Source organism: Sciurus carolinensis, chromosome X (assembly GCF_902686445.1).
Source record: "Sciurus carolinensis chromosome X, mSciCar1.2, whole genome shotgun sequence".
NCBI classification, from domain to species: domain Eukaryota; kingdom Metazoa; phylum Chordata; class Mammalia; order Rodentia; family Sciuridae; genus Sciurus; species Sciurus carolinensis.
The window spans coordinates 114,604,268-114,626,917 of NC_062232.1; the positions used below are offsets into that span (position 1 = coordinate 114,604,268).

The following is a 22,650-nucleotide window of genomic DNA, read 5'->3' on the forward strand; positions in this document are numbered from 1 at the left end:
CTTTATGAAGCTAAAGCTGAACTGTGGCTCAGACTCTTATGCCCACCACTTGGGATATTCTGTCCTTTAGGAGCTTTTCTGTCAGCATTGTCATTTATCAGCTTGTGAGCTTAGAGTTGTGAACCCCTTTGAAGATAATTCCTAGCAAAACATTTTGGTCTTGTGCACATCCTCCTTCCTTTATGGAAAGTTAGTGTGGTAGCTCTCTTACCTGTAGGATGGGTATTACTCCAGATTCATCCTAAAGCACATGGTGTGAGGATTGGAAGTAATTTTGTACCAAATAATCAAGGAGAAATACATGAGGTGAACTAATTCAGGTTGCCCAAAGTTCCACTTAGATTTGTTTTAAAAACAAAAAGTACTGAAGTTCATGAATTTGACATAGACATTTTTAACATACTTTAAGTATTTCTAGACTATTTACTTATTAGGCAATAAAGCCAACATTCCTAGAAGTGCCTGTTTTATCTTGATTAATGTGTTTCCACACACATAAAAATGACTTAAGTCAACTGTCAAAATTAATTCTGAAATATGCCCTTTGAAATCTGTTTCTCTATCTGGATGCAGAGTTTGGGCTTAAGTGTATAGTGGTGGGAAACAAAATAACCCCAGATTTCTTATTTTTTCCCACTGGTGCATTATAACTATACATAATAGTAGGATTCATTATGCCATATGACCCTAGATTTCTCACACTTGCAGAATAGAAGAAGAATATTGCCTGCAGCCAGGACTCAAAGATCCCAACAAATGAAACCCCTCTTATTGGCACCATTAACTTGGAGTTGACTCATTTAATGTAACTTTTGATTGACTTAAGACCCTGTAAAATAGGAATGATACAGTGCTTCCTTGACTGACATTTTCAATCCACTTTTGGACTTCCTCATTCATGGTGAGCCATGGATTATTTCATCATCTGGGTGCCTAGAAACTGAGTGAGTCTTGTTCTAAAACCATGAAAGTAAGCACTGAAGACCTTGCACTGGAAATAGTATGAAAAGCCTGTGCTTTTAAAGTGAGAAAGGCTTGGCAGTTAAGGTATGTTTGGTGTTGTGACTCTACTGCAGTTTTCCTTCTCTTCAAAATGTGTAGATACATCTAACTGAAATTCTTTGTGTTTCCTAGTATTTCTTTTTCTATTGTATATTGGGGATACTTGTATTTTAACCTTCAAGCTAGAATTCAGAAATTACCAAAAGATAGGACTCCCCTTAGATGGGGTTGTGTATTATATGTAGACATGCTTGGAATCCAATTTCTATTTTGATAGACATTAAAAGAATCTAAAATGAGCAGGTTCAAAGTTGTATTCTTAATAGAGACCTCAGTAAGGGAGTGAGAGGGACTTTCAAATATGGTCCAAGAAGAGAGTCTTTGAAGGGCCAACCCATTTGTGCTTCCTAGCCATGTAGGAGGCCAGTGGTGGCTAATCTTACAAATTCTGGTTTTTTTGCCAAATGGCATCTAGGAGCCACTGATAATTTAATTTCCTGGCATTTACTCTTACTGGAGGTTTATTTGGTCTCACAATTTAGCTTCTTAACAAGAAAGCAAATCTTTGTTGAGAGCACAGTTTCAGTATGGCAAAGGGAAGACAAGAATCTCATATGACATGGGAAAGCCCAGTGAGAATGGATGAGGGAGAGTGATTTTCCACATGCTGTCACAGTGACAGGTACTTTTGTCTCTAGGTGTGGAGCCACAGGCAGTTGAACAGCTGCCTTACATAAACAATGCATAGTTCAAGGAAATTGGCCCTGGGTTCACTGTGTGTATATATTTTGTTTCTAATCCAGTCACACAAGGGAACATCTCCATATTCCTTTTAGGGAAAAGTGCAAGTAAGAACCATTCTGTGGTCTTCCTTGTCTCTTGACTGACACAACTGTCCAAGCAACTATCCTCGCATAAGAATGTCACTCATTTACTACACATGCCAACTCTCTGGAGACGAGGGGGCCTGGATGTGTGTCCCTAAGAGGCAGAAGGTGTTGTGTGTGTTCAGTGACCCAGTTTCCCTTGTTTGGAGGTTGACTGCGGAGACTGACTCGGGTCTGAGTGAGAGTTCAACAGCCTGAGCTTAGGCGGGTTCCCAGACACAGGGTGTGGTTTCCTTAGCTCACTCTCTGCTGTTTGGTTGCCACTGGCAACAGGATCCAAACAACTTGGACATGTGGTTGTATAAAAAAACCTGGGAATGGAACCCAAAGTGGGAGTCTGGGGCCATTTGGTTGGTGGGAGAGCTACGGTGAGTAGCAGGCAACTGCTCATTTATTTTCCCTCATTCTTTCTCTCTAAATTATACTCCAGATGTTTGGTAACCATGTATGTGGATAGTTTGAAATAAAATAGTCTGAGTTCTAGTGTTTCCTGCACAAATTGAATAATTGCTCTTAGTTTACTGTGTACAGATTCTTTTTCAGAAGGAGAAGAAAAATTAGCATATATGTAAAGAAATCGAGAGCTAATAGAAACTCATGTTTGGATCTTTCCCGGGTACAGGATTCTGTAGAAAATGACTTGGCAAAGGGGCCACGGAGGACCTTGGAAGTGCTTGGGATTGTTCTGGCCCGTGGTCTAGGGCCACAACTGTGGTGGAGTTGGGGGAATGAGTGGAGGCTGTTCGTAGGGAGCGAGTGCAGGGATTCTTGGGATAATCAGCTCAAATCTTTGTAAAAGTTGTTTTTTCCACATTGTATTTTAAACTTGCAGTGTTTTAAAGAGCAGGTGTCCCAGTTGGTGAATGTACTTTAGTGAATATACTGTTTCTCACTTGCTTGGCCCAACAGGGATTTGATTTTGGTATATCACAAAACCACACTTCACTGTGACAACGTAATTCAGTTGTGAAACTTGCTGGTGCCAGTCAAGAATGCCATTTTAATAAATACTGTGGCCCTATTGCACATGCCTCAACAGTCAGTAAACTATTGGGGGTAAAACTTTTGGGGATCTATTCAGGGACTGAAAAAACCATTTCTCCAGATTTCAAGTAAATTTAAATGAATTAGTGAGGAACTTGTGAACCTAGTATGGTACAGAGTTAGCTGTTAAGTGTTTGTTCACAATGAATAGATTTGCACAGATAGGAAGATGGTAAGTAGTCTGTGGAGAATACTTTTTCTCCCTAGAAAGTAAAAAAGGAAGGGGCAGAAGCTGGCAGGGAGGCTTCTGTCTTGTAACATGGTGACCGTGGCAGCCTTTGGAGCTCGGGCCTGGCCCCTGCCTCCTCCGCCCTGGGCTACCAGTGTGTGCATCTCCCCTGAGGAGCTGCTGTGTGCACACAGTGTGCCTGCTACCCAGTGCTCTTCTTGGTGTGAGACAGTTTCCTCCTCCTTGCCTGCTGCATCACACTGCTCACGATGACCTCTTCTTCCAAAATCCCCGTGTAGTCATCCCAGCCAGCACAAGTTCTGATCCCCTTGTCTCCCTCAGTGCCCTTTGAGAGTCAGCATAGTGGTATGTCCCAGCAGGGATTTCTGCCGTCTCCCTAGGGAGTCTCTGGCCCTTGGCCTCTGGCACTCAGGGGAGCTCCACTCAGAGACACTTTCTTCTTGGGAATCGTAGTGAAGTATCTGCTGCCTTGGCACTGGATAGCCAGTCAGTCTCCAGCGGAAGCTGAGCCCCAGTCCCCAGATCCCACGGATTCAGAGGGTTTTGTTGGCCTCACAGCAGTGCACAGCTGCTTCCCAGACCCTCTGCAGTACAGTGCCCTAGCCCTTCCTTTGGTCATTTGTTCTGTTGGTTTGCCTCTGCAGGTCCCTCCAGCTACAAGGTGGGCACTATGGCTGAGAAGTTTGATTGCCACTACTGCAGGGACCCCTTGCAGGGGAAGAAGTACGTGCAGAAGGACGGCCACCACTGCTGCCTGAAGTGTTTTGACAAGTTTTGCGCCAACACCTGTGTGGAATGCCGCAAGCCCATTGGTGCCGACTCCAAGGTAATAGTCATCCCCATGTGTGAACAGGACAGACTGGGCTTTGGAGTACAGTTTTCCTGCAGCCGTGACAGTAGCTTCCTTTGTGAGTTCTCCTCAGGGCAGCAATCTTGAGACCTTGAGACAGCCTTCCCGGTGTCCTGAGCTGTGTGATACGGCACCTTGGACTAGAGGAATGCCAAAGCCCTTGCTAACTCTTTTGGTTGTACAAGTTGAGTATCCCATATCTGAAATGCTTGGGAGCAGAAGTGTCTCAGATTTTAGGTTTTTTTGGATTTTGGAATATTTACATACCCATGATGAGTATCTTGCAGATGGGACCCAGGACTAGATACAAAATTCACTTATGTTTCATATACATCCTGCACACATAACGTGATGGTAATGTTATTTGAAATTTTAAATAGTTGCATACGTGTAGCTAAATGTGTGCATTGTAGGGGAAGGGACTGGGAGGGTCTTTTTTCCCCTTGGGATCACTGAATAAACTGTTGTGTGCCTGGGTTTTGACTGCCACCCAGCACATGAGGTCAGCTGTGGAATTTTCCTCTTGTGGCATCATGTTAGCTCTCAAAAAGTTTCAGATTTTGGAGCATTTTGGATTTCAGATTTGGGGATGCTCAACCTGCACTCTCTGTATTTCAGGAATTGTGAGTTTTTCTTCCTCACCTCAGTATTTCTCTTGCTATTGATAAGAATACTCACCTCAGGGCATCCCCAAGGTGTAAGGGACTGTGTCATCTCAGTAGTCAGCCAACCCTCCAGAAAGTGGCCTTGATGGGAGGCTGCTGCCATTGCCCCTGACACCCCTCACAGTGGCCTGTCCCACTCTGCTTGGTTTCTAGGAGGTGCACTACAAGAACCGCTACTGGCATGACACCTGCTTCCGGTGTGCCAAGTGCCTTCACCCCTTGGCCAATGAGACCTTTGTGTCCAAGGAGAGCAAGATCCTGTGCAACAAGTGTGCCACTCGGGAGGACTCCCCCAAGTGCAAAGGGTGCCTCAAGGCCATTGTGGCAGGTACTATCTCCCTCCCACCCTGGGCTGCCAGGGAGGAGGCCCCCCAGGGCAGACGTGATGCGGGCTTGCTTGTCATGGTGGGGCTAACGTTGCTGTGAGCTGCTTTGAGATTTTAGCATATATATGTACACATATACATACACGTATATATGCGTACACATATATGCTCGCACACACGCACACACTCGGAGACTAAAGAACACTGGCGGGAACAGCCTGTGGCAAGAGAATGAAGTGAAAAGTATGTAGCGCTTTCTCATTTGGGTGTAGTAAGTGATCAAAGCATGCTTCCTCCTGGGGTGTAATTGTGAATCTGGCAGCCCCCGTTGAACCTCTAAGTCCATGTAGCGGGTAGAGGCGGGGGAGTGGGCATTCAGGCATCTCATCCTAAAATAATACTGCTGGGGTCCCCGCTCATGACAAAATCCCCGGGTTGGGACAACTGCAAGTAGCACACCGGTAGGTTAGTTGGAGGCGTGAGGCCAGCGACTGCAGGGCCTGCATCCCCTCACCTCTGGAGGGCCCAGGGGAGGGGAGCTGAGTGGATGCAGCCCCCTGCAGTGCCTGTCAGTGGGGCTATCCGGTCGCTTCCCCCTGCAGGAGACCAGAATGTGGAGTACAAGGGGACCATCTGGCACAAGGACTGCTTTACCTGCAGCGGCTGCAAGCAAGTCATTGGGACTGGAAGCTTCTTCCCTAAAGGGGAAGACTTCTACTGCGTGACTTGCCACGAGGCCAAGTTTGCCAAGCACTGCGTCAAGTGCAAGAAGGTATGTTGTCAAGGGAGTTCTGCATTGACCGTTGTTTCTAGAAGTGTTTCACTGTTTGCACAGCACTTGCACACACACTATCCCATTCCATCCTCACCACAGCCCTGTGACACAGGAATTATTATTCCCATTTTGCAGATGAGGAGACTGTGGGATGAGAAGATAGTGCCATGACCAAGTCAGGCTGCCAGCATGTGCACTCAATGTGGCGGTGCAGCGTGGTGGCTGGCACTGTGCTCTGAGGCCTGCTTCCACTACTTAGTTGCTGTGGAACCTCACAGAGGGGCTTGCCTTCTCTGGGCCTTGGTGTCTTCATCTGTAAATTGGGGATAATAATAGCACCTGCCTCCCATGGCTGTTGTGGAGATCGAAGGAGATATTGTATACCAAAGCGCCCAGCACAGTGCCTGGCACATGGTAGGCATTCAACAAAATGGTTGTTGAATCTGAATCCGGTGCTACACCCCCTGGTCTAGGCCATCACAACTGGAGGAATCACTTACCAGGATCAGCCCTGGCATGCCGAGTGCTTTGTGTGTGTTACCTGCTCTAAGAAGCTGGCTGGGCAGCGTTTCACCGCTGTGGAGGACCAGTATTACTGCGTGGATTGCTACAAGAACTTTGTGGCCAAGAAGTGTGCTGGATGCAAGAACCCCATCACTGGTAGGCTAAAGAGTCCTTGCTAAGTCTGCCAGGCTAGGTTTTGCGCATGGTAACCATCTCTCATTTTCCTATGTCGTCGGTTTCATCCACAAAGGCCCCAAAAGAATGCCCTTCTGCCCCTGCCACTGTGCTCCCAAAGGCCCCCTATAGTTTGGATTCTCCCCCAGGTCAGGTTAGCCTTTGGAATACAGAACACTTCCTGACTACTGAATAACCATGCCAGGAGTTCACAAGCCTGAGACCCACAGGGGCCACGGCCATGGGCAGGCACTGCTCAGGGGGCTTGGGGGAGGCAAGGGGGGAAGGGAGGGACGGCGGCAGGGACGGGGTTGGGGGAGGGCCGGGGAGGACGGAGAGCGCTAACCTGGGATCAGAACACCCCGTAGCTGAAGGCTAGTGCAGAGGTGCCTGCTGGCAGGGTTTATTTTTTATTTTTTATTTTTTTGCGATCAGAAGCAAAGCTAATCACTTCATTCCTCATCATGCGGCCGCGATCCACGTGCCCCGGGCCCTTTCCCCTGCCTCCAATTTTCCCATCTCCCCGGGGAGCCTTGAAATGTACATTTGAGAAGACTTTTGCCATCCTCAGGGAAAAGGACTGTGTCAAGAGTGAGCCACCCAGTCTCTAAAGCTAGGAAGCCCCCAGTGTGCCACGGGAAACGCTTGCCTCTCACCCTGTTTCCCAGCGCCAACCTCCGGGGCAGGCATCCGGGTGGAGAGAGGACTTGTCCCTCGTGGGTGGTGGTTCTTTATAGAAAAAATCGAAGCTTAGCAGCTCCTCGAGGCCCGGTAAGTGCACACCCCACAAACAGCCCAAGTTTGCCTCCTGGTGGCCACTTTGATGCCATGGCCCTGACCTAAATCAAAGAAACTGGTTATGCTGGGAGGTCCCGTGCGCGTCACAGGGTGATAGCGGTGGCATGGGAACGTGGGTTCTTTAAATCAGGGAAGTCCTTGGCTGAGCTCGGGCATTTTCTCAGGTCCTTGAGAGCCGTAGCAGGGTTGCGGCGTGGGGAGCAGTGGCGGCGTGGGGCCAGTGCGCGGTAGAGTGGCCGGGTGGTGGGGTGGTAGGGGGTGGCTGGGAGCCGGCCAGACACCCGCTCTGCGTGCCTGTCGGCTCTGTGAATGGGGCAAGTCGTCATTTTATCTCTGAACCGCAGCTTCCTCACCTGTATTCATTCAGCTGTCTCTCTCATTTTCTTTTGTTTTTCCACAGGGTTTGGTAAAGGCTCCAGTGTGGTGGCCTATGAAGGACAATCCTGGCACGACTACTGCTTCCACTGCAAAAAATGCTCCGTGAATCTGGCCAACAAGCGCTTTGTTTTTCATGAGGAGCAAGTGTATTGCCCTGACTGTGCCAAAAAGTTGTAAATCGACAGGGGCCCCTGTCCTGTAAAATGGAATTTGCATCATGTTCTTTGTGTCCTTGCCCTCTCTGCCCAACACCATCCGTAGGGGAAGAGTGGTCTTTCACCTCTTTAAAGTTGCTCCTTCTGTCTTTTCTCCCATTTTACAGTATTATTCACATAAGGGCACACAGTGATCATACTAGGATTTAGCGAAAAGCAACGTTGCAGCAAAGCTCATTTCTCTATGGCTGCCGTGAAAAAAACAAAAAACTTAGATAGATTGACTCTTCTGCATGTTTATCATAGAGCAGAAAAGCGCTAACCATTTAGCTCCTTCGTGATGTAAGCAAGAAGCATAAGTGATAAAGCCCCCACTGAGATACCTTTCATGGCTCAGCTGGGACCCACCGTGTAGTGACACGACATGCAAGAGTTGGCAGCGGCTGCTCCAACTCACTGCTCACCCTCTTCTGTGAGCAGGAAAAGAACTTGCTGGAATGCATGGTTTAACTTCCTCATCAAAATTCTGACTTTCCTTCTGTTCTTTTGTGCTTTCACATGACTAACACGAATTTCCAGAAAACTGACATTTGAACTTAATGGTAATTCTCACCTGACCTTTCCCTGTACTAACATTTGGTTTCCTGGTGTGGCATGTCTTTTGAGTGTTCCTACTTTAAAACATGGAACATACGGGTGATTTGGAAAGTGTAAGCAGACCTGAGAAAACGAGCCTGTTTCAGAGCAACAGTGTCACAGCAAATACTTATGGAAGCTTAACAAAACTAACCCTGCTGTCCTTTTTATATTTTTTAATTAATGATATTTTTGTTTTAATTAATAGTAAAATAGTTTATGGGTTTGGTAACTTGCATGACAATATTTGAGCCCCCTCAGACGTACCTGCAGTTTTGAGATTCATCCTACAGAAGTGACTACGAAACTCTAGAGGGGTAGCTGAGCAGGCACCAGGGCTGTCATCAACGTGGTTATGACATTTCAAAACCGTGACGAGTTGAATCCCTTGTAACATAGTAGTTGTCTGCTCTTTGTCCGTGTGTTCAACAGGACTGCAAAGTCCCTTCTTTTGTGATTCCTAGGACTTTTCCTTAAGAGTTTAGCTGGATCTCTGGGGCAGTGAGGAGGCCACCGTCTTCACCGGTGGAACCAGATTTCTACTTCCTGCTTCCCTGAAATGCAGGATCACCTACTTACTGTATTCTTCATTATTATATTACATAGTATAATGAGACAATATTGAAAGTAAACATGTAATGACAATACATATTAACATTCTTGTAGAAGTGGTTATAGAAGCCAATGCCTCATTTCTACATTTTGTCATTAGATATTATCATCTAACGTTTCAGTGTATCCTTACAGAAATAAAGCAGCATAGAAAGAACTTGCCTCCTGTGTTTTAATTCTGCTCAGAAAGACGCTGTAAGCTGATAGTACTAAACCAGAAATCCAAATGACTTTTTCTTCGAGTTTCCTCAGTTCAGTGCAATCATTTGGAACATAAGAATCGTAAACAAACCTACAACACCACTTGAAAAATAAATCCCAGAGACCACTCTGACCCAAAATAAAATGTCCCAGGTTTGTAGCTCTTAAAAGGGATGAGTCGATTCTGTTTGGCCAGGGTGGTGTGGATGAGGCATGTCACTGAGAACGAATCATGGTCCCTATTTGCTTCAGAAGATCTTCCTCTTGTCTCCTTTGCCCTTGTGCCCACTGGAGCCCACAATCCATGTTGAGCACTACTGTAGCCCAGCCTCTGCCATATAGTAATAAGACCCTGGTTCCTCCATGTGGTTTGGGCCCATGTGTCCTGTGAGGGCTGAGGGGCTAGGGGAAGTATGGGCAGAGGTAAGAGGCTGATCTGGCGCATAGCTCCCCAGCTGCCATAGCTTCTAGATCACCACACACTGGCATAATTTGTTCATCTAAAGCTCCTGTTCTTGGGTCACACATCCTACCCACACCCTTGTGGTTGGTTCTGTATGGCCCAGGAGTCCCAGGGCAACAGAGAGCTACTGTGTCTGCTTCCTAGCACTGAAGGTTCTACAGGCCCTAAGGGTACATCCTCAAATTGCATTTCAACTAACAGAGTTGGAGGGAGGAGAGGGTGTTAGGTTTTGATGGGCCCCATGGCTAAGGCAGAATCCGTTGGTAGCTAATACTTAGCATCAGAGAAGGGAATAGAAACCTGTCAAAAACCACAGGGGTTTCTGTTTGGGTTTTTGGTGCTAGAGATCAAACCTGGGCCTTGCATGGCCATGAACATTTTTCAGAACATGGAACATCCCCTTGTGTTTCTCTAGAGAAATTAGCTGTCAAAACCTTTAAATCAACAAAGAGTCCATCCAGTCTTTTGGGGCCCCCAGGGAGCAGAGGTGGTGGATTACAGAGTTGACAGCAGCTTCTTCCCTCTGCACAAGGGAGCAGGTTCTTCAGACTGCAGCAAGGAAAAGCAGCCCAGAGATGGGCCTGGGGCAGAAAAGCCACTCGCTTCCCTGAGCACTTGGCACCTGACTTTTGCCCTTCTCCCCAGGAGAGCCTGTGACTGCACCCCAGTGACCTCCACCTCTGCAAGCTCCACTTGGGCCAGGCCATGGGCCTTTCCAGCACCCAGGCTCACCCTCCTTTCCCAGAACTCCTGCCCTTCCGGAAGCTGACATCTTGCTGCTTCCTTGGCCTCTGCCTCCTCTCGGCTTCGTACCCTTACTTCCCTCCATATCTGTTGTAGACCGCCTCCAGCACCTCGACCATTCTTTTCCCTCCTTGGTCCTGTTTCCTTAACACCCAGTCCACCAAACTGAACTGAACTGGTGGCTTGAGCTCTCCTGAGAAAAAGCCACACTGCCTAAAATTCATAGTACAACCACTCCACCACCTGGCCACATTCCCAACAGATTGTGCCCACCACCTTCTTCACTCGAGATATGGAGGCCAATCAGGTGTCTGCCTTCAGCTATTGCTTATCACATGGTGCCTGCCCTTAATACTTTAAGCATCTTCAGAAGCAAACACCTCATACATATTGGATCTGCTCCTCTAACCAACACTGGGCCCACGGTTCCTATTTTCCAGATGAGAAAATGGAGGTTCAGATAGGTTGAGAAACTTGCCTGAGGTCACACAGCAATTAAGGGACAAGCCACACCCTGCACACACCTCTAGTGACACTGCATTGTCATTAAAAGGGGTGCATCAAAACAAAGAAACTTTCATGCACTGTGCTCAGTACTTTAGAAGGCAATTGTGTTTGCTAAAGGAGCAACAACCATGAGGCTCAGGAGGAATGAGGGTGAATTTCTACTTACCTCTCTTCACTCTCAAAGGGGATCAGAATTCAAGAACAGGTCAATTTGTGGCTAAATAGGATGGTGTCTGGAGCCAGGTTGCCTGTTCAAATCCTGGCTGCTCTGCCATTCTCTTAGTGATGAGACCTTGGGAAAGTTCCTTGACCTTTCTGAGACTGTTTTTTTTTTCACCTTTAAAATGAGACTCCTACTTTTGAGAATCACATGCAGATGGCATGATAATATGAGTGCTTAGTGGAGTGACTGACATCCAGTACAAAGTAATCGATGTTAGCAAAAACTTTCTCCCCAGCATCAAAGACACTTCTCTGGTGTCCTGACCTACCCTATAAGCCACAAGACACAATTCCACTCCCATACTAGTATGGGGGTGTCTTCAGAGTTGCAGATACTTAGGTTCAAATACCAGCTCTGCCTCCTTCTAGTTGTGTGACCTGGAACAAATGCCAACCTGCACAAATTGCAGTGTCCTTGTAGGTAAAAGTGAATACCACACCTCAAAAGTTCTCATGAAGATTTAAGATGATGTCTTTAAGGAAGTGGCAGATGGTACATGGAGAGCTGACCACCGTTGTTACCACAGGATTGTAGAACTGGATTGCTGGGAAGGGAGATGTTCTGGGGCCTGCTTGAACAAACCAGGCAGGGGAGGGGCACTAAAAGTGACAAGGAATTGACCCCTGATAAGATTAAGTGATGGGGGCAATGGGAAGGATGGTGGAATGAGATGGACATCGTTATCCTGTGTACACGTATGATTGCATGAGCAGTGTGACTGCATTGCGCACAAAGGAAGAGGTTGTGCTCCATTTGGGTACGAGGTGTCAAAATGCATTCTGCTGTCATGTAGAACTTATTGGAACAAATAAACACACACAAGTGATGGACAGTTTGCCTTCCACCTCTGGTTGCTTGGCACTAACTCCTGTTTCATATCTCCTGATGTTCTGGCCTGGCCACAGTTGAGTGGCACTTAGGAATGGAGGAATCACAGAATCAAAAGGGCCCAGAGCCCCCCTCATTTGACAGACAAGGCTCAGAGAGGAGAGGCAATATGCACAAAGTCACATGTGGCAAACAAGCAGCCCTTGTGGCTAGGACTCAGGTTTTCAGGGAACTGTGTAGCACTGACAGTATCCCATACTGCATTGTTGGGTTTTCTAGGCATTGAAGCTGTTAAAAGCTTCATTCTATATGCAGTGCCCATGATAACAGCGGTGTAGGAAATGTATTCATCTGTAGGACCTGGTTAGGGCTCTGTGTCTCAGGAAGAGGGCACCTAAAAGCTGGAAAGGAAGGGGAAACATGAGGGATCAGCAGCGGGGAGGCTTGGGATTCTATTGCCTTGGATTTGTGAATAGAACACCCTGGTTCAATAGTTCCAACAGATGGAGCAACGGTACCTGGTACCCAACTTGGCAGTGAAGAACTCCTCTCAGATGAAGTACATGGAGGTGGTACCTTTAGCAGAATAGGATGTGTCCAGCTTGTGCTGATTCAAATGTGCATAGAATACTCTTGGAAGGTCAGTGGGGAATAGTTACTAGCATTCTCATAAGCACCTGGCCCCAAATACTGAGGATAACAAGTACTTGGCCTTTTCAAAAAACTTAGTGGAGGAAAGCAAGTTTTAAGATCAAACTAAACATCTGTGGGCATATCAGAATATTTGTTTTGTCATTTACAGTTAATGGGAATGTTATGAAGGAATGTGCATATAAAACAGCACACAAACTGCCTGAGTGCAGACTTTAAAAAGCAAATAAGTGTCATTGGGTATGGTGGGGCACACCTTTAACCCCAGCAGCTTGGGAGGCTGAGGCAGGAGGATCGCCAGTTCACAACCAGCCTCAGCAACTTAGCGAGGTCCTAAGTAACTCAGCAAGACCCTGTCTCAAAATAAAATATAAAAAAATAGTGGGAATGTGGCTCAGTGGTTGAGCACCCCTAGGTTCAATCCTCGGTATCAAAAAAAAAAAAAAAAGCAACTGAGCAAAACTAAGAATAAAGAAATTTAGAAGTAGATTTTCCTCATTTGAGGCAAGCACTGAATTCAAAGATTCAAGATTTAAAAGGATTGGGGTGGGAGAATAGATGTCTTTTCTGAAATGTTCTAGAACTAGACAGTAGGGATGGTTGCGCAACTTTGTGAATACACACTTTGATTAAAATAGCTGGGTGTGGTGTTATGCACCTGCTGTCCCAGCTACTCAGGATGCTGAGGACTACGTGAGCCCAGGAGTGTGAGGCCAGCCTGAATAACTCAGAGACCCCATCTCAAATAGAAAGAAAAGAAAAAAGAAACAAAATGGTAACAGGTTATGTGATTTTTTAAACAACAACAACAACAACAACAACAAAAAGGCACTTTAACAATGGGCCTCGATAATAAATGAGAGCCATCATGGCAAGAGTAACAAGCAGCATCCTAACAGTTGTAGGAAGAGTTTGGAAACTCCCATGTTACTGTCCCAGAAGTGCAACTCTGTCCAATCACCAACTACACGAAAAGGGAAATCAGAGGATCTGATAATTAGTTCTTGACCTTGCTGGTTCCGTGTTCATAGTTTAGTTGACAACCTGGTATCACCTTTACACCAGTACCAGTACCGTGTTTAACCATTATAATGAAAACAAAAATTGCTTTATCTGTGAAGTTTATTTCATATAGATCTGAGTTACAGGGATCGGTAACAGTGTTTCAGCGTGTGACATTTGTGCAGAAAAATAGCAATTCATATTTTAAGATGATTGTCTCTGCCTTTTATACAAAAAAAGCTAGTGTATAAAAATAGTTTGTCCTAATCTATAACAAAGGTACAGTAGTCTGAGTAGCAAAGAACCAGGGAATCAGAAAGAAAAATTACCTTTGACTAATCCAAGACACAGGCCTGCTTCAAACTATCTGTGATTCAATACCAAAAGCTCATTAGTATTAGGACAAAGAATCTGCATTCAAGTTTTATGGAATCATATAGCCTATGTGTGGACATACGTACATGTATGTGTATGTACCTCTGTGTACCTATCACAGGAACTGAAGAATAACATTGCTCCTGTCCTCACCTGTAGCCAGTGCCTAGAGAAAGGCAAGCACATGTTAGTTACATACCCCAAGCCTAAACTGATGGACAGAACCAGGGAGCACAAATAGAAAAAGATGATAAATATTCAACACTTAGAGGAATTAAACACACTCCACAAGGGGCTGGGGATATAGCTCAGTTGGTAGAGTGCTTGCCTTGCAAGCACAAGGCCCTGGGTTTAAGCCCCAGCACTGCAAAAAAAAAAAAAAAAAAAACAAAAAAAACACCCACAAGACAATGGCCAAGTACTGCTTCATGGACACAACAAATATAACCCATGTTTTAGTACATAAGCCCCAATACATACTTCAAGGAAACACTGATAGGAGTGTGAAAGACGCTGAATGCTCCAAGTTTATGCTTTCTAGGACTGCTAGCATTTGTAGGTACCAATGCCGAGCACTGACGATATAAAAATTAAAATATACATATTATGCTAAAATGTTACTATATCATGCAGCCTTTGGAATTTGTACATTAGAGACAATCTGATAGCTTTTGTGAGCAACCCTGAGTCCCTCACATATTCTATCAGGTTCTCCACAAAATCAAAATTTCCAGTAGTTAAATTGATGTCATTGCCAAACAAGAATCATTAAGATTTCTAATAGACACTGAAAGAGCAACATTCCTTTAATAGGGTTCTTTTAGAAACTCAATAGTTTTCAGCTCATGAAAGCACCCTGGATGTATACACACTCCAGCACACATGTAGGTACAGACAAGAGACAATGGTGATTTTTAAGGGAAACAAAAGCATTTCTTTTTAACTCAGAACTCTCACAAGAGAAAAAAATGATATGAACACCTTCCAAGACAGATGTCGAGGTGACCTTCAGACATATCCTTCCTTTTTTTTTTTTTGCTAATGGTCATTTCCTTTGCCAGTTTCAAGTATGAAGGAGGTGAATTCTGAGGCACGGGCCTGGGAGTTTTATCCAGAGTGGAGGACAGATCAATCTTCCAGGCTGCACAAGGTTTATGTATCTAACCAGAGGGAAAAGGAAAGAAAGATCAGTATAGGAGATGCTGGCCTCCCTTCAGGGTGGGCCTAGGACCCCCTACACTGACACTCTGGGGCCCTTAAAAATGTCCCCCACTTCTGCAAACCCCAAAGGAGCCCATACTAACTCATTTAATTTCAAAGAGAGTTTCTCAAGGAAAGAGAAACAACAGTTTTTTGGGTGTTTTGGTTTTGGAAACACGGGATGAGGTCTAAAGACCTCCCTGGCCCTCTGACCTAAAGGAAAATTATGTGCTTGTCAAGTAGCCGGTGGATCAGGAACTCTGAGGAATCTGGATCTTGAAATGAACTTAGTTTTTGGCATCTGACAGGAAATGCAGGACATAAAAATTAGAATCAAGTCATCTACTCTCTCAAAACTAACTTAATGGAAGACTCTTCTAGAGCATTCCTGCAGACTCACCACCATCTTCTTCCTCTCCTTCAAAGAATGCCCTGGAACTGCTGGAAGCAGGAGAGGATTCAAGGTAAACTGCCTTTGGAGCAAAGCAGAGATGGGATGAGGCCTTACCAGAATGAGCAGCCAGAGATTTGCTGTTTTTCTTAGGATCTGCAGGCGTCTGAGGACTTGGTTGGGATGTTACAGAATCCTTCAAATTCTGTCTGTCGTTATCAGGAGTGACATTTGTGGCAGGTGATTCGGTGTTGTGACTACTAATGTCAATTTTGCCATGAATCCACTCCTGATGTGTGTTGATATTTGGGGTGGATTGGGTGGTGGTGCTGAGTTCCTTTGCTCTTCCAGGTTTTGCTGTGCGAGTGGATGTTCTTTTGGTAGATGACCTGGAGAGAGATGTTTGGGTTAAGATTCAGATAGTGTCAGGTGCAGTGGCACATGCCTGTAATCCTGTAGTCCCAGTGGCGGGGGAGGCTGAGGCAAGAGGATGGCGAGTTCAAAGCCAGACTCAACAACTTAGTGAGGGCCTAGGCAACTCAGCAAAACCCTGGCTCTAAATAAAATATATAAAAGGGCTGGGGATGTGGCTCAGTGGTTAAGCAGCCCTAAGTTCAATCCCTGGTACCAAAACAAAACAAAACAAAACAAAACAAAAAAACAAACAAAAAAACAAGGTCCTGATAGTTCCAAAACCAAGGCTCTACCCTGAAAGAAGCTTTATTTTTTAGTTAACTTCTAAGAGATGCCTTGGATGTAAATGAACTTCCTGAATCCTAGCATGGGAAGGTTGGAAGGGACCTGGGGATCGTGGAACACACTACTTTTCAAATTGCATTCTTGAAAGCCCTAGAGTGCCACAGAGGTACCAGGACCTAGGGAGCAGATAAGCAGTTAGGAACCTGGTCCCCCTTCTTCAAGTTGGTCAAGGGCAATGGCCACTATGACACAGTTAGAGAACCAGCATAGGATTTGTAACTCTGTTGGGCTCTTCTCACAAGGTTTCAGAGCCTCTTAGCAGCCTTAGGTTTCCACAGGCCTTATAGTTTAAACATCTCTTCAGGCAATCAACCAACTATTATACCTTTCCACAAAACTGTTTCTGCTCTCCCAACCTAACCTCTAACCTGGTTCCCCACCTGCGAAATGAGGATATTAATACTGATCTTAGAGGTACTGTGAGAATTAAAGTAGGCCATGTAAAAGGTTTGGTTTACAACAGGCGCTCAACAAATGGCCCCTCCTCTTATTTTATAAAACAATAATCATTGTGTGAAGAAAAGCAGTTTGGAGTCCGAGGAATCTGGGTTTGAATTTGGGCTCCGCCCTTTAGTAGTGGGATGTTGAGCAAAGAAAGTCCTCAGTTTCATTGCACCTCAGTTTGGTTGTCTGAATGGGGAGGATGATTCTTACCAAGCAAGGCTATTGTAGGGGTTAGTTTGTTTCTGTGAAGTTGAATGTTTGACATAGTGATAGTGTTTGGCATGTGCAAACTAAGAGCTCAAAAAATAATGTTCCTCGGCATTCTAAGAAGGTCAATCATAATCCCCCAAGTTTATTCAGATAAACAGGGTGCAGAGCAACTCACTTTGAGCCTTTTGCTTGAGTTGAAGACTCTTTTAGGCCTTTTTGCCTGAAAGGTTTCATATCACCATTAAAATATGATTTCTTTTCCTTATCGATCTCACCAGTTGAGGCTTGTAAAAACACCAGTTTCTGTGGCATTTTCAAGGCATTCTTAGAAGGCATTTTGTGCTTGGTAGGTGACTGTCTGCCATTTCCAATGGCTAGGAAAGAGAAAGGAATAAACTTAAAACTTAAGTTTCAAACAGGATAAAGCAAAGGCTGCAATCCTGAGAAGATGGGGAGACCTGAGGCGGGGGTGTCAGGCAGGCAGCACTCTGGGAAGCCAGGCCCAGCGCTCCCAGCGCTCCCAGCTGCTTCCCGTGCGTTTACCCTGCCCCCCAGGCACAAACGGGCCACCTTGAAGAACTTGTCCTGTCTCCCTTGACAGGAAAAACTGGCAGACTGGTGGGTAGGGCTACTCCTTGCTACTCACCCTGGCATTCATCTAGTACATGCTTGCCCCTGAATTTGTCTTGCCCCAAATGCTACGTCCTACATGGGACTCTCCTCTCCTCCTGGAAGACCCAAGGCTTCTGTTCTGTTGCCACGCACTGGCTGCACTCTCATTTGACTTTGAACCCAGTCCTTTTGTGGCAGTAACCACTTTCTGTTCAGGTGTGTCTCCCCATAGGCTGTGGTTCCTTGAAGCTGAGGGTCATGGCTTTTGACTACCTTGTAGAACACCTTGCTTACCTGTCCAATATCTGCTTATAGGATAAATATAGATCAACAGTGTTTTCTCAAATGCCCATTACTATAAATGCTTCCTACTCGGAGGGAGTCACCAATACATTTCAGAGGGCATGTACATCATGACACAATTTCAATTTTTCCTAATAAGTTAGAAAGTGGAATCCCACCTGGAGCTAATCATGACTGCCTTCTGAGGCTCTGAGCTCTGACATGTCAGCAGTCCTTACATCCTACTGAGAAAGAGCTACCACCTACAATCTATTAGCATAAAGTGGAAAATAACAGAAGCAGTGGGTAATATTTATTGAGAGTTTACTATATGTTGGATGTGATTCTTAGCCTTAGTCAGATTTATCTTATTGAAATCTCATATTCACTTTGGGAAGGAGACAACATTATCTCCACTCTTTGCAGATGGCAAAGCTGGACACAGAGAGGTTAAATGACTTGCCCAAAGCCACAAAGTTCAGAAGCAAAGGAGCCCTTGGATATAAACCCAGGCAGTCCAGCTTCCACATGGCAACTAACTGAACCATTAGGAACAAACCAACCTGATGGGAATATTTTATCAAGGGAGTCCTCATCACTTTCTGTCTCTTCCTCATCATCAGCCTCATCCTCTTCAGATGTGTTATGGCCAGATAGTTCTGTGGCCTATGGTCAAAAAAGAAAATCATGATTATATCTAATATTCAATCATTCTGGTTTAGAATTTCAAAGAATTTAGATTTCAAGACTGGATTGATGGCTAAATTTCAGTATTTCAATTACAAGGTAAAAAAAAAAAACTAACATCTTTAAGTGGTCCCAAGAATGTGGACCAGTGCAGATGGCTCTTGTTGTGTCTTTCAGTTAGAGAAAGACCCTCAAGAATTAAAGATTTCCCTGAGCGAGAACATAGACACTACAGTTTTGAACTAGCATTCATCTTTTCTGCTTGGAATTTTACCAAAGCCAGGGTGGCTTAATGGTATAAGTGACCAAAACTGGACAACTGTAAAAAGGCAAAATATATGTTTTGTAACACAGGATGTAAAGATCAGCACAGAGTCTGGGAAAAAGGCACATGCTCCATTGAAAGACATGCTGTTGGGGGAAGCAAATAATGATGCAATAGACACAGAAAGCATCTACCATAAAGGGAATAAAACTTGAGTTTGCTAAAATGAAGAACTTCTGGTCCATTCAACCAATATTAAGTGAGGCAAACTAATACATATATCTAAAGGACTCCTCCCTGGAGTAGCAAAAACTCCTACAAAGGCAAGTGACAAAATAGGAAAATGGGCAAATGACTTGAAAAGGCATGTCACCAAAGGGAATCCCCAAATGGCCAGGAAGCACATCAAAAGGCACTTGACCTCATTAGTCATCAGAAAGTATTGATAAATTTAACAGTAAAAACATCAGGAGCTTGTACCCAGCAGAAGATGACAATTAGAAAAGACAAATCATTTGTGGGGAGAAGATATCTACAACACACAACCAAAAAAGCAGCAGTAATTAGGAGACTTAAAGAGTAAGAAAAAGACAAACCAACCAAAAGGTTTGGGTAAAAAGACCTAAACATTTCACACAGAGAAAACATGAAAGCTATTTAAAGTTACAATAACATGTTCAATCTTCGTATTGATCAGGGAAATGCAAATGTGATGCTTTATTCCATGGCCAAAAGATGAGCAAAAAGGCAAAAGTTGGAAAGAATGGGAAGCAAGGGGAATTATTTTTTTTTAAAAAGGTGTTCAATGACTTTTATTTTTTTAAGAGGAATTTTTATATTCTGCTGGTAGAAGAATGGAGACTACCTTTGTAGCAGTCATATCTGTCTTTCTTGTCCGCTTCATTATTTCCTCAATTCTCTATTAAAAGGAAAATAAAAATTCAAACATGAAAAGAGATTAAAATCCAGTGGTCCTGAAGCAGCTGATTATCTCCATTTCACAGAGGTGGACAATGTCCGCCACTGCTCCAAAACCACAGATTTCACCCACAAAAGACATGGAGTGGCAGCTGGCCTCCCTCTTCTTCTGAGCTAGTTTCAGTATAACAAGCCAAGGAAATGGTGACAGATCTACTTGTTATTACAATATAGATGCTCGAATGACAATTTCTTACTCCTATTTTCATAGACACAGAGATTAATTACTTAGACTAAGCACATTTTATTGCACACAAATTGGAGTTTTCAGTAGGATTTTAGTCTTAATGGACTTTTCCTGAGACTGATGTTAAATGAAAATAATGCACCTCAGTCATGCCACTGTTAACAGATTTTGTTACTAAAAATGGACAGGAGGCAGACAAGGGGTGTATTCTAGGGAGGGTTAAGAATTCTCTAGCCTGCATAAGGTGAGGAGAGCTGTGACTCCCTGCCTACCTCAGGGTGCCAGATGATCTATGGACAGAGGGCCTGCACACCTCAGCCTGGGTTGGGGCTCCCAGATGAGCCATGTGAGTTGCATAAAATGTGAGTCCCCCCTTACAAATGGCCTGTACCTTGGACTCTCAAAGATGCCTGAATTTCTTCACTCCATAGCTGCTGCAAATGCTAGCCAGTTTAGAAGAAACGAACTTCTGACAATCCCTACCATAATGAGAGTCATTCTGTTCAAAGGAGCTTTGTTTGATACATTGAGGCAGAGCTGTAATCACTCCCAAGAGTTCCCGAGGGAGCGGAATGGAAGAGGAAAGCCTTCTATATATAAATCAGTTCCTTGGATAAGGAAGAGCAGAGTACAGTGAGAAAATAGTCAGATGCTAATACACACCTGACTTGTGATTTTCAAAAATGCCACCCAACTGTGTTTAACAGAAACACCCCCCAAACAGAAAACACTTACCTTTTTTCTCTCTAATCTTTCTTGTAAATTTTGTAACATAATTCTCTCTTGCTCCTTCTTGCGTTTATCAGCTTCTTCCTGAGCTTTTATTTTGGCATCCCCTTTCTAGAAAAATCGTGTAAAAATATCACTTAATCTTAATATATCTAAGTAACACCAGAGAACACTCGTTTAAAAAATTAAATAGGGGTGGGAGGGAGGCAGAATGGAGGAAGGAGGGACTGTATAGGGGGAAAAGAGGGGTGGGAGGGGTGGGGGGAAGGAAAAAATAACAGAATGAATCAAACAACATTACCCTATGTAAATTTATGATTACACAAATGGTACACCTCTACTTCTTGTACAAATAAACAAGTTGTACCCATTTGTTTACAATAAAAAAAGAAATATATAAAATGTTAAAAAAAATTAAATAGTTGTAACCTCTTGACTGAGCATTCCTATCTATGACCAGTCATGGATTATCAGTTTTTGAAGCATTAGTTAGAATACACAGAACTATGGGAAATATTATCTGGAACGCTCAGGATGGTCAAGAGTATCATTATGAACATCAGATCACCTTATTTTAAAACTATGTAGGTGACTATGGAGCTATCCATTAACACAGCAACAGGAGAGAAAAGTCATATTTCTCCCAATATCACTGAGAGGATCCACAAAGGTTCCTTCCAGGGATATGCAAGTGCACACACTCATTTATGGAGCTTACATGTTACCAATTTTGATGAATCACACACTAAAATTGGGACTAGAAATTGGGCTATGGTAATAATTCAAAATGGGTAGAGTCTGAGGTCAGTTCAGAGATTAGTCATCTGGTGGCTTAAGAAGAGTGACACATTCTTATTGGTGAATCTGATTTTGAAATTTGGGAGATGTTTTAATGTTGTACTTTCTTGACCTGGGGGTTGGGGTATAGTTGTGAATACCATGAGTGCTACCACAAAAAGCAAAATGGGGAAAACCAACCTGGGATATTATTCTGAGCAAGCAGTTTGGATTTCAAAATAAAGGACTGTTAATCTATAATATGCTGCTTTCTGCTTTTTTTTTTTTTTTTGCTACCCTTGGGAAACATCTGGGGACTTTGCCAAGGTGGCTGAAGATGACTTGCAGTGGTAAAGGGTCACAGTGAAACTGTAATGTTAAAGTGCAGCAGGGAATACAGCGTCTCCTTAGAGGCAGATTGCAGCCAGGTACAGTGGCACATGCCTATAATTCCAGTGGCTCGGGAGGCTGAGGCAGGGAGGTTGTTCAAAGCTAGCCTCAGCAATGTAGTGAGGTCCTAAGCAACTCAGTGAAGTGAGACTCCGTCTCTAAATAAAATAGATAAAAGGGCTGGGGATGGGCTCAGTGGTTAACCGCCCCTGGGTTCAATCCCTGGTAACAAAAATAAGAGACAAAGATTACTGCCTTTTTTTTTTTTTGGTGGTGGTGGTGCTGCTGAGGACAGAACCCAGGATCCTCATACATGCTATGCAAGTACCCTATCATTGAGCCCCAGCCCCAGCCTTGCTGCGGGTTTCCACTAAACTTTATTAGCTGGTGCTTCTCTGCTGCTAAAATGTTAAGGCAGCAAACCTGTAGTAGTACTTCCTGATCTTGATGCTGACATCCTTTGTTCTTTTGAATCTCTTTTTCTTGTTCTTGCCCATCTTCACATTTTGAGAGCTCGTCCACTTGGCCTTTGTCCAGCTTCTCCCCTTTGTCCAGCTTCTCTGTCACATCTGCCACTTTCCTAGTAAAACAAGAGTATTCAAATAATTCTTTTTTTTTTGTGGTGCTCAGGATTGAACCCCGGGCCTTGTGCATGCTAGGCAAGCACTCTACCAACTGAGATATATCCCCAGCCCTCAATTCTTATACCACATACAGCTTGCAGTAGTATAGACCTTTTATAATGACAT

General features: G+C 44.4%; 2 protein-coding genes across 8 annotated transcripts in view; one reads left to right on the forward strand and one right to left on the reverse strand.

Annotated features, from left to right (window-relative positions):
- Fhl1 (four and a half LIM domains 1) overlaps nucleotides 1-9,153 on the forward strand; it is a 57,986-nt gene extending 48,833 nt beyond the window's left edge. For 3 of the 5 annotated variants that reach the window (XM_047536794.1, XM_047536793.1, XM_047536796.1), the window contains 6 exons: nucleotides 3,768-3,949; nucleotides 4,792-4,966; nucleotides 5,567-5,736; nucleotides 6,213-6,399; nucleotides 6,989-7,188; nucleotides 7,616-9,153. In XM_047536794.1, the coding sequence (XP_047392750.1) occupies nucleotides 3,794-3,949; nucleotides 4,792-4,966; nucleotides 5,567-5,736; nucleotides 6,213-6,399; nucleotides 6,989-7,188; nucleotides 7,616-7,699 (972 nt within the window). In that variant the 5' untranslated portion in view covers nucleotides 3,768-3,793 and the 3' untranslated portion in view covers nucleotides 7,700-9,153. Of the gene's footprint in view, nucleotides 1-2,182; nucleotides 2,258-3,767; nucleotides 3,950-4,791; nucleotides 4,967-5,566; nucleotides 5,737-6,212; nucleotides 6,400-6,988; nucleotides 7,189-7,615 lie in introns of those variants that run through there. The other 2 variants (XM_047536797.1, XM_047536798.1) reach the window with 2 other exon arrangements.
- Nucleotides 9,154-14,773: 5,620 nt separating this feature from the next.
- The window catches only part of Map7d3 (MAP7 domain containing 3), a 30,622-nt gene continuing 22,745 nt past the window's right edge, over nucleotides 14,774-22,650 (reverse strand). For 2 of the 3 annotated variants that reach the window (XM_047536927.1, XM_047536929.1), the window contains exons 12-18: nucleotides 22,325-22,481; nucleotides 20,741-20,845; nucleotides 19,706-19,759; nucleotides 18,452-18,554; nucleotides 17,170-17,368; nucleotides 15,699-15,970; nucleotides 14,774-15,150 (exon numbers count right to left, since the gene is read on the reverse strand). In XM_047536927.1, the coding sequence (XP_047392883.1) occupies nucleotides 15,143-15,150; nucleotides 15,699-15,970; nucleotides 17,170-17,368; nucleotides 18,452-18,554; nucleotides 19,706-19,759; nucleotides 20,741-20,845; nucleotides 22,325-22,481 (898 nt within the window). In that variant the 3' untranslated portion in view covers nucleotides 14,774-15,142. The remainder of the gene's footprint in view (nucleotides 15,151-15,698; nucleotides 15,971-17,169; nucleotides 17,369-18,451; nucleotides 18,555-19,705; nucleotides 19,760-20,740; nucleotides 20,846-22,324; nucleotides 22,482-22,650) is intronic. The other variant, XM_047536930.1, reaches the window with a different exon arrangement.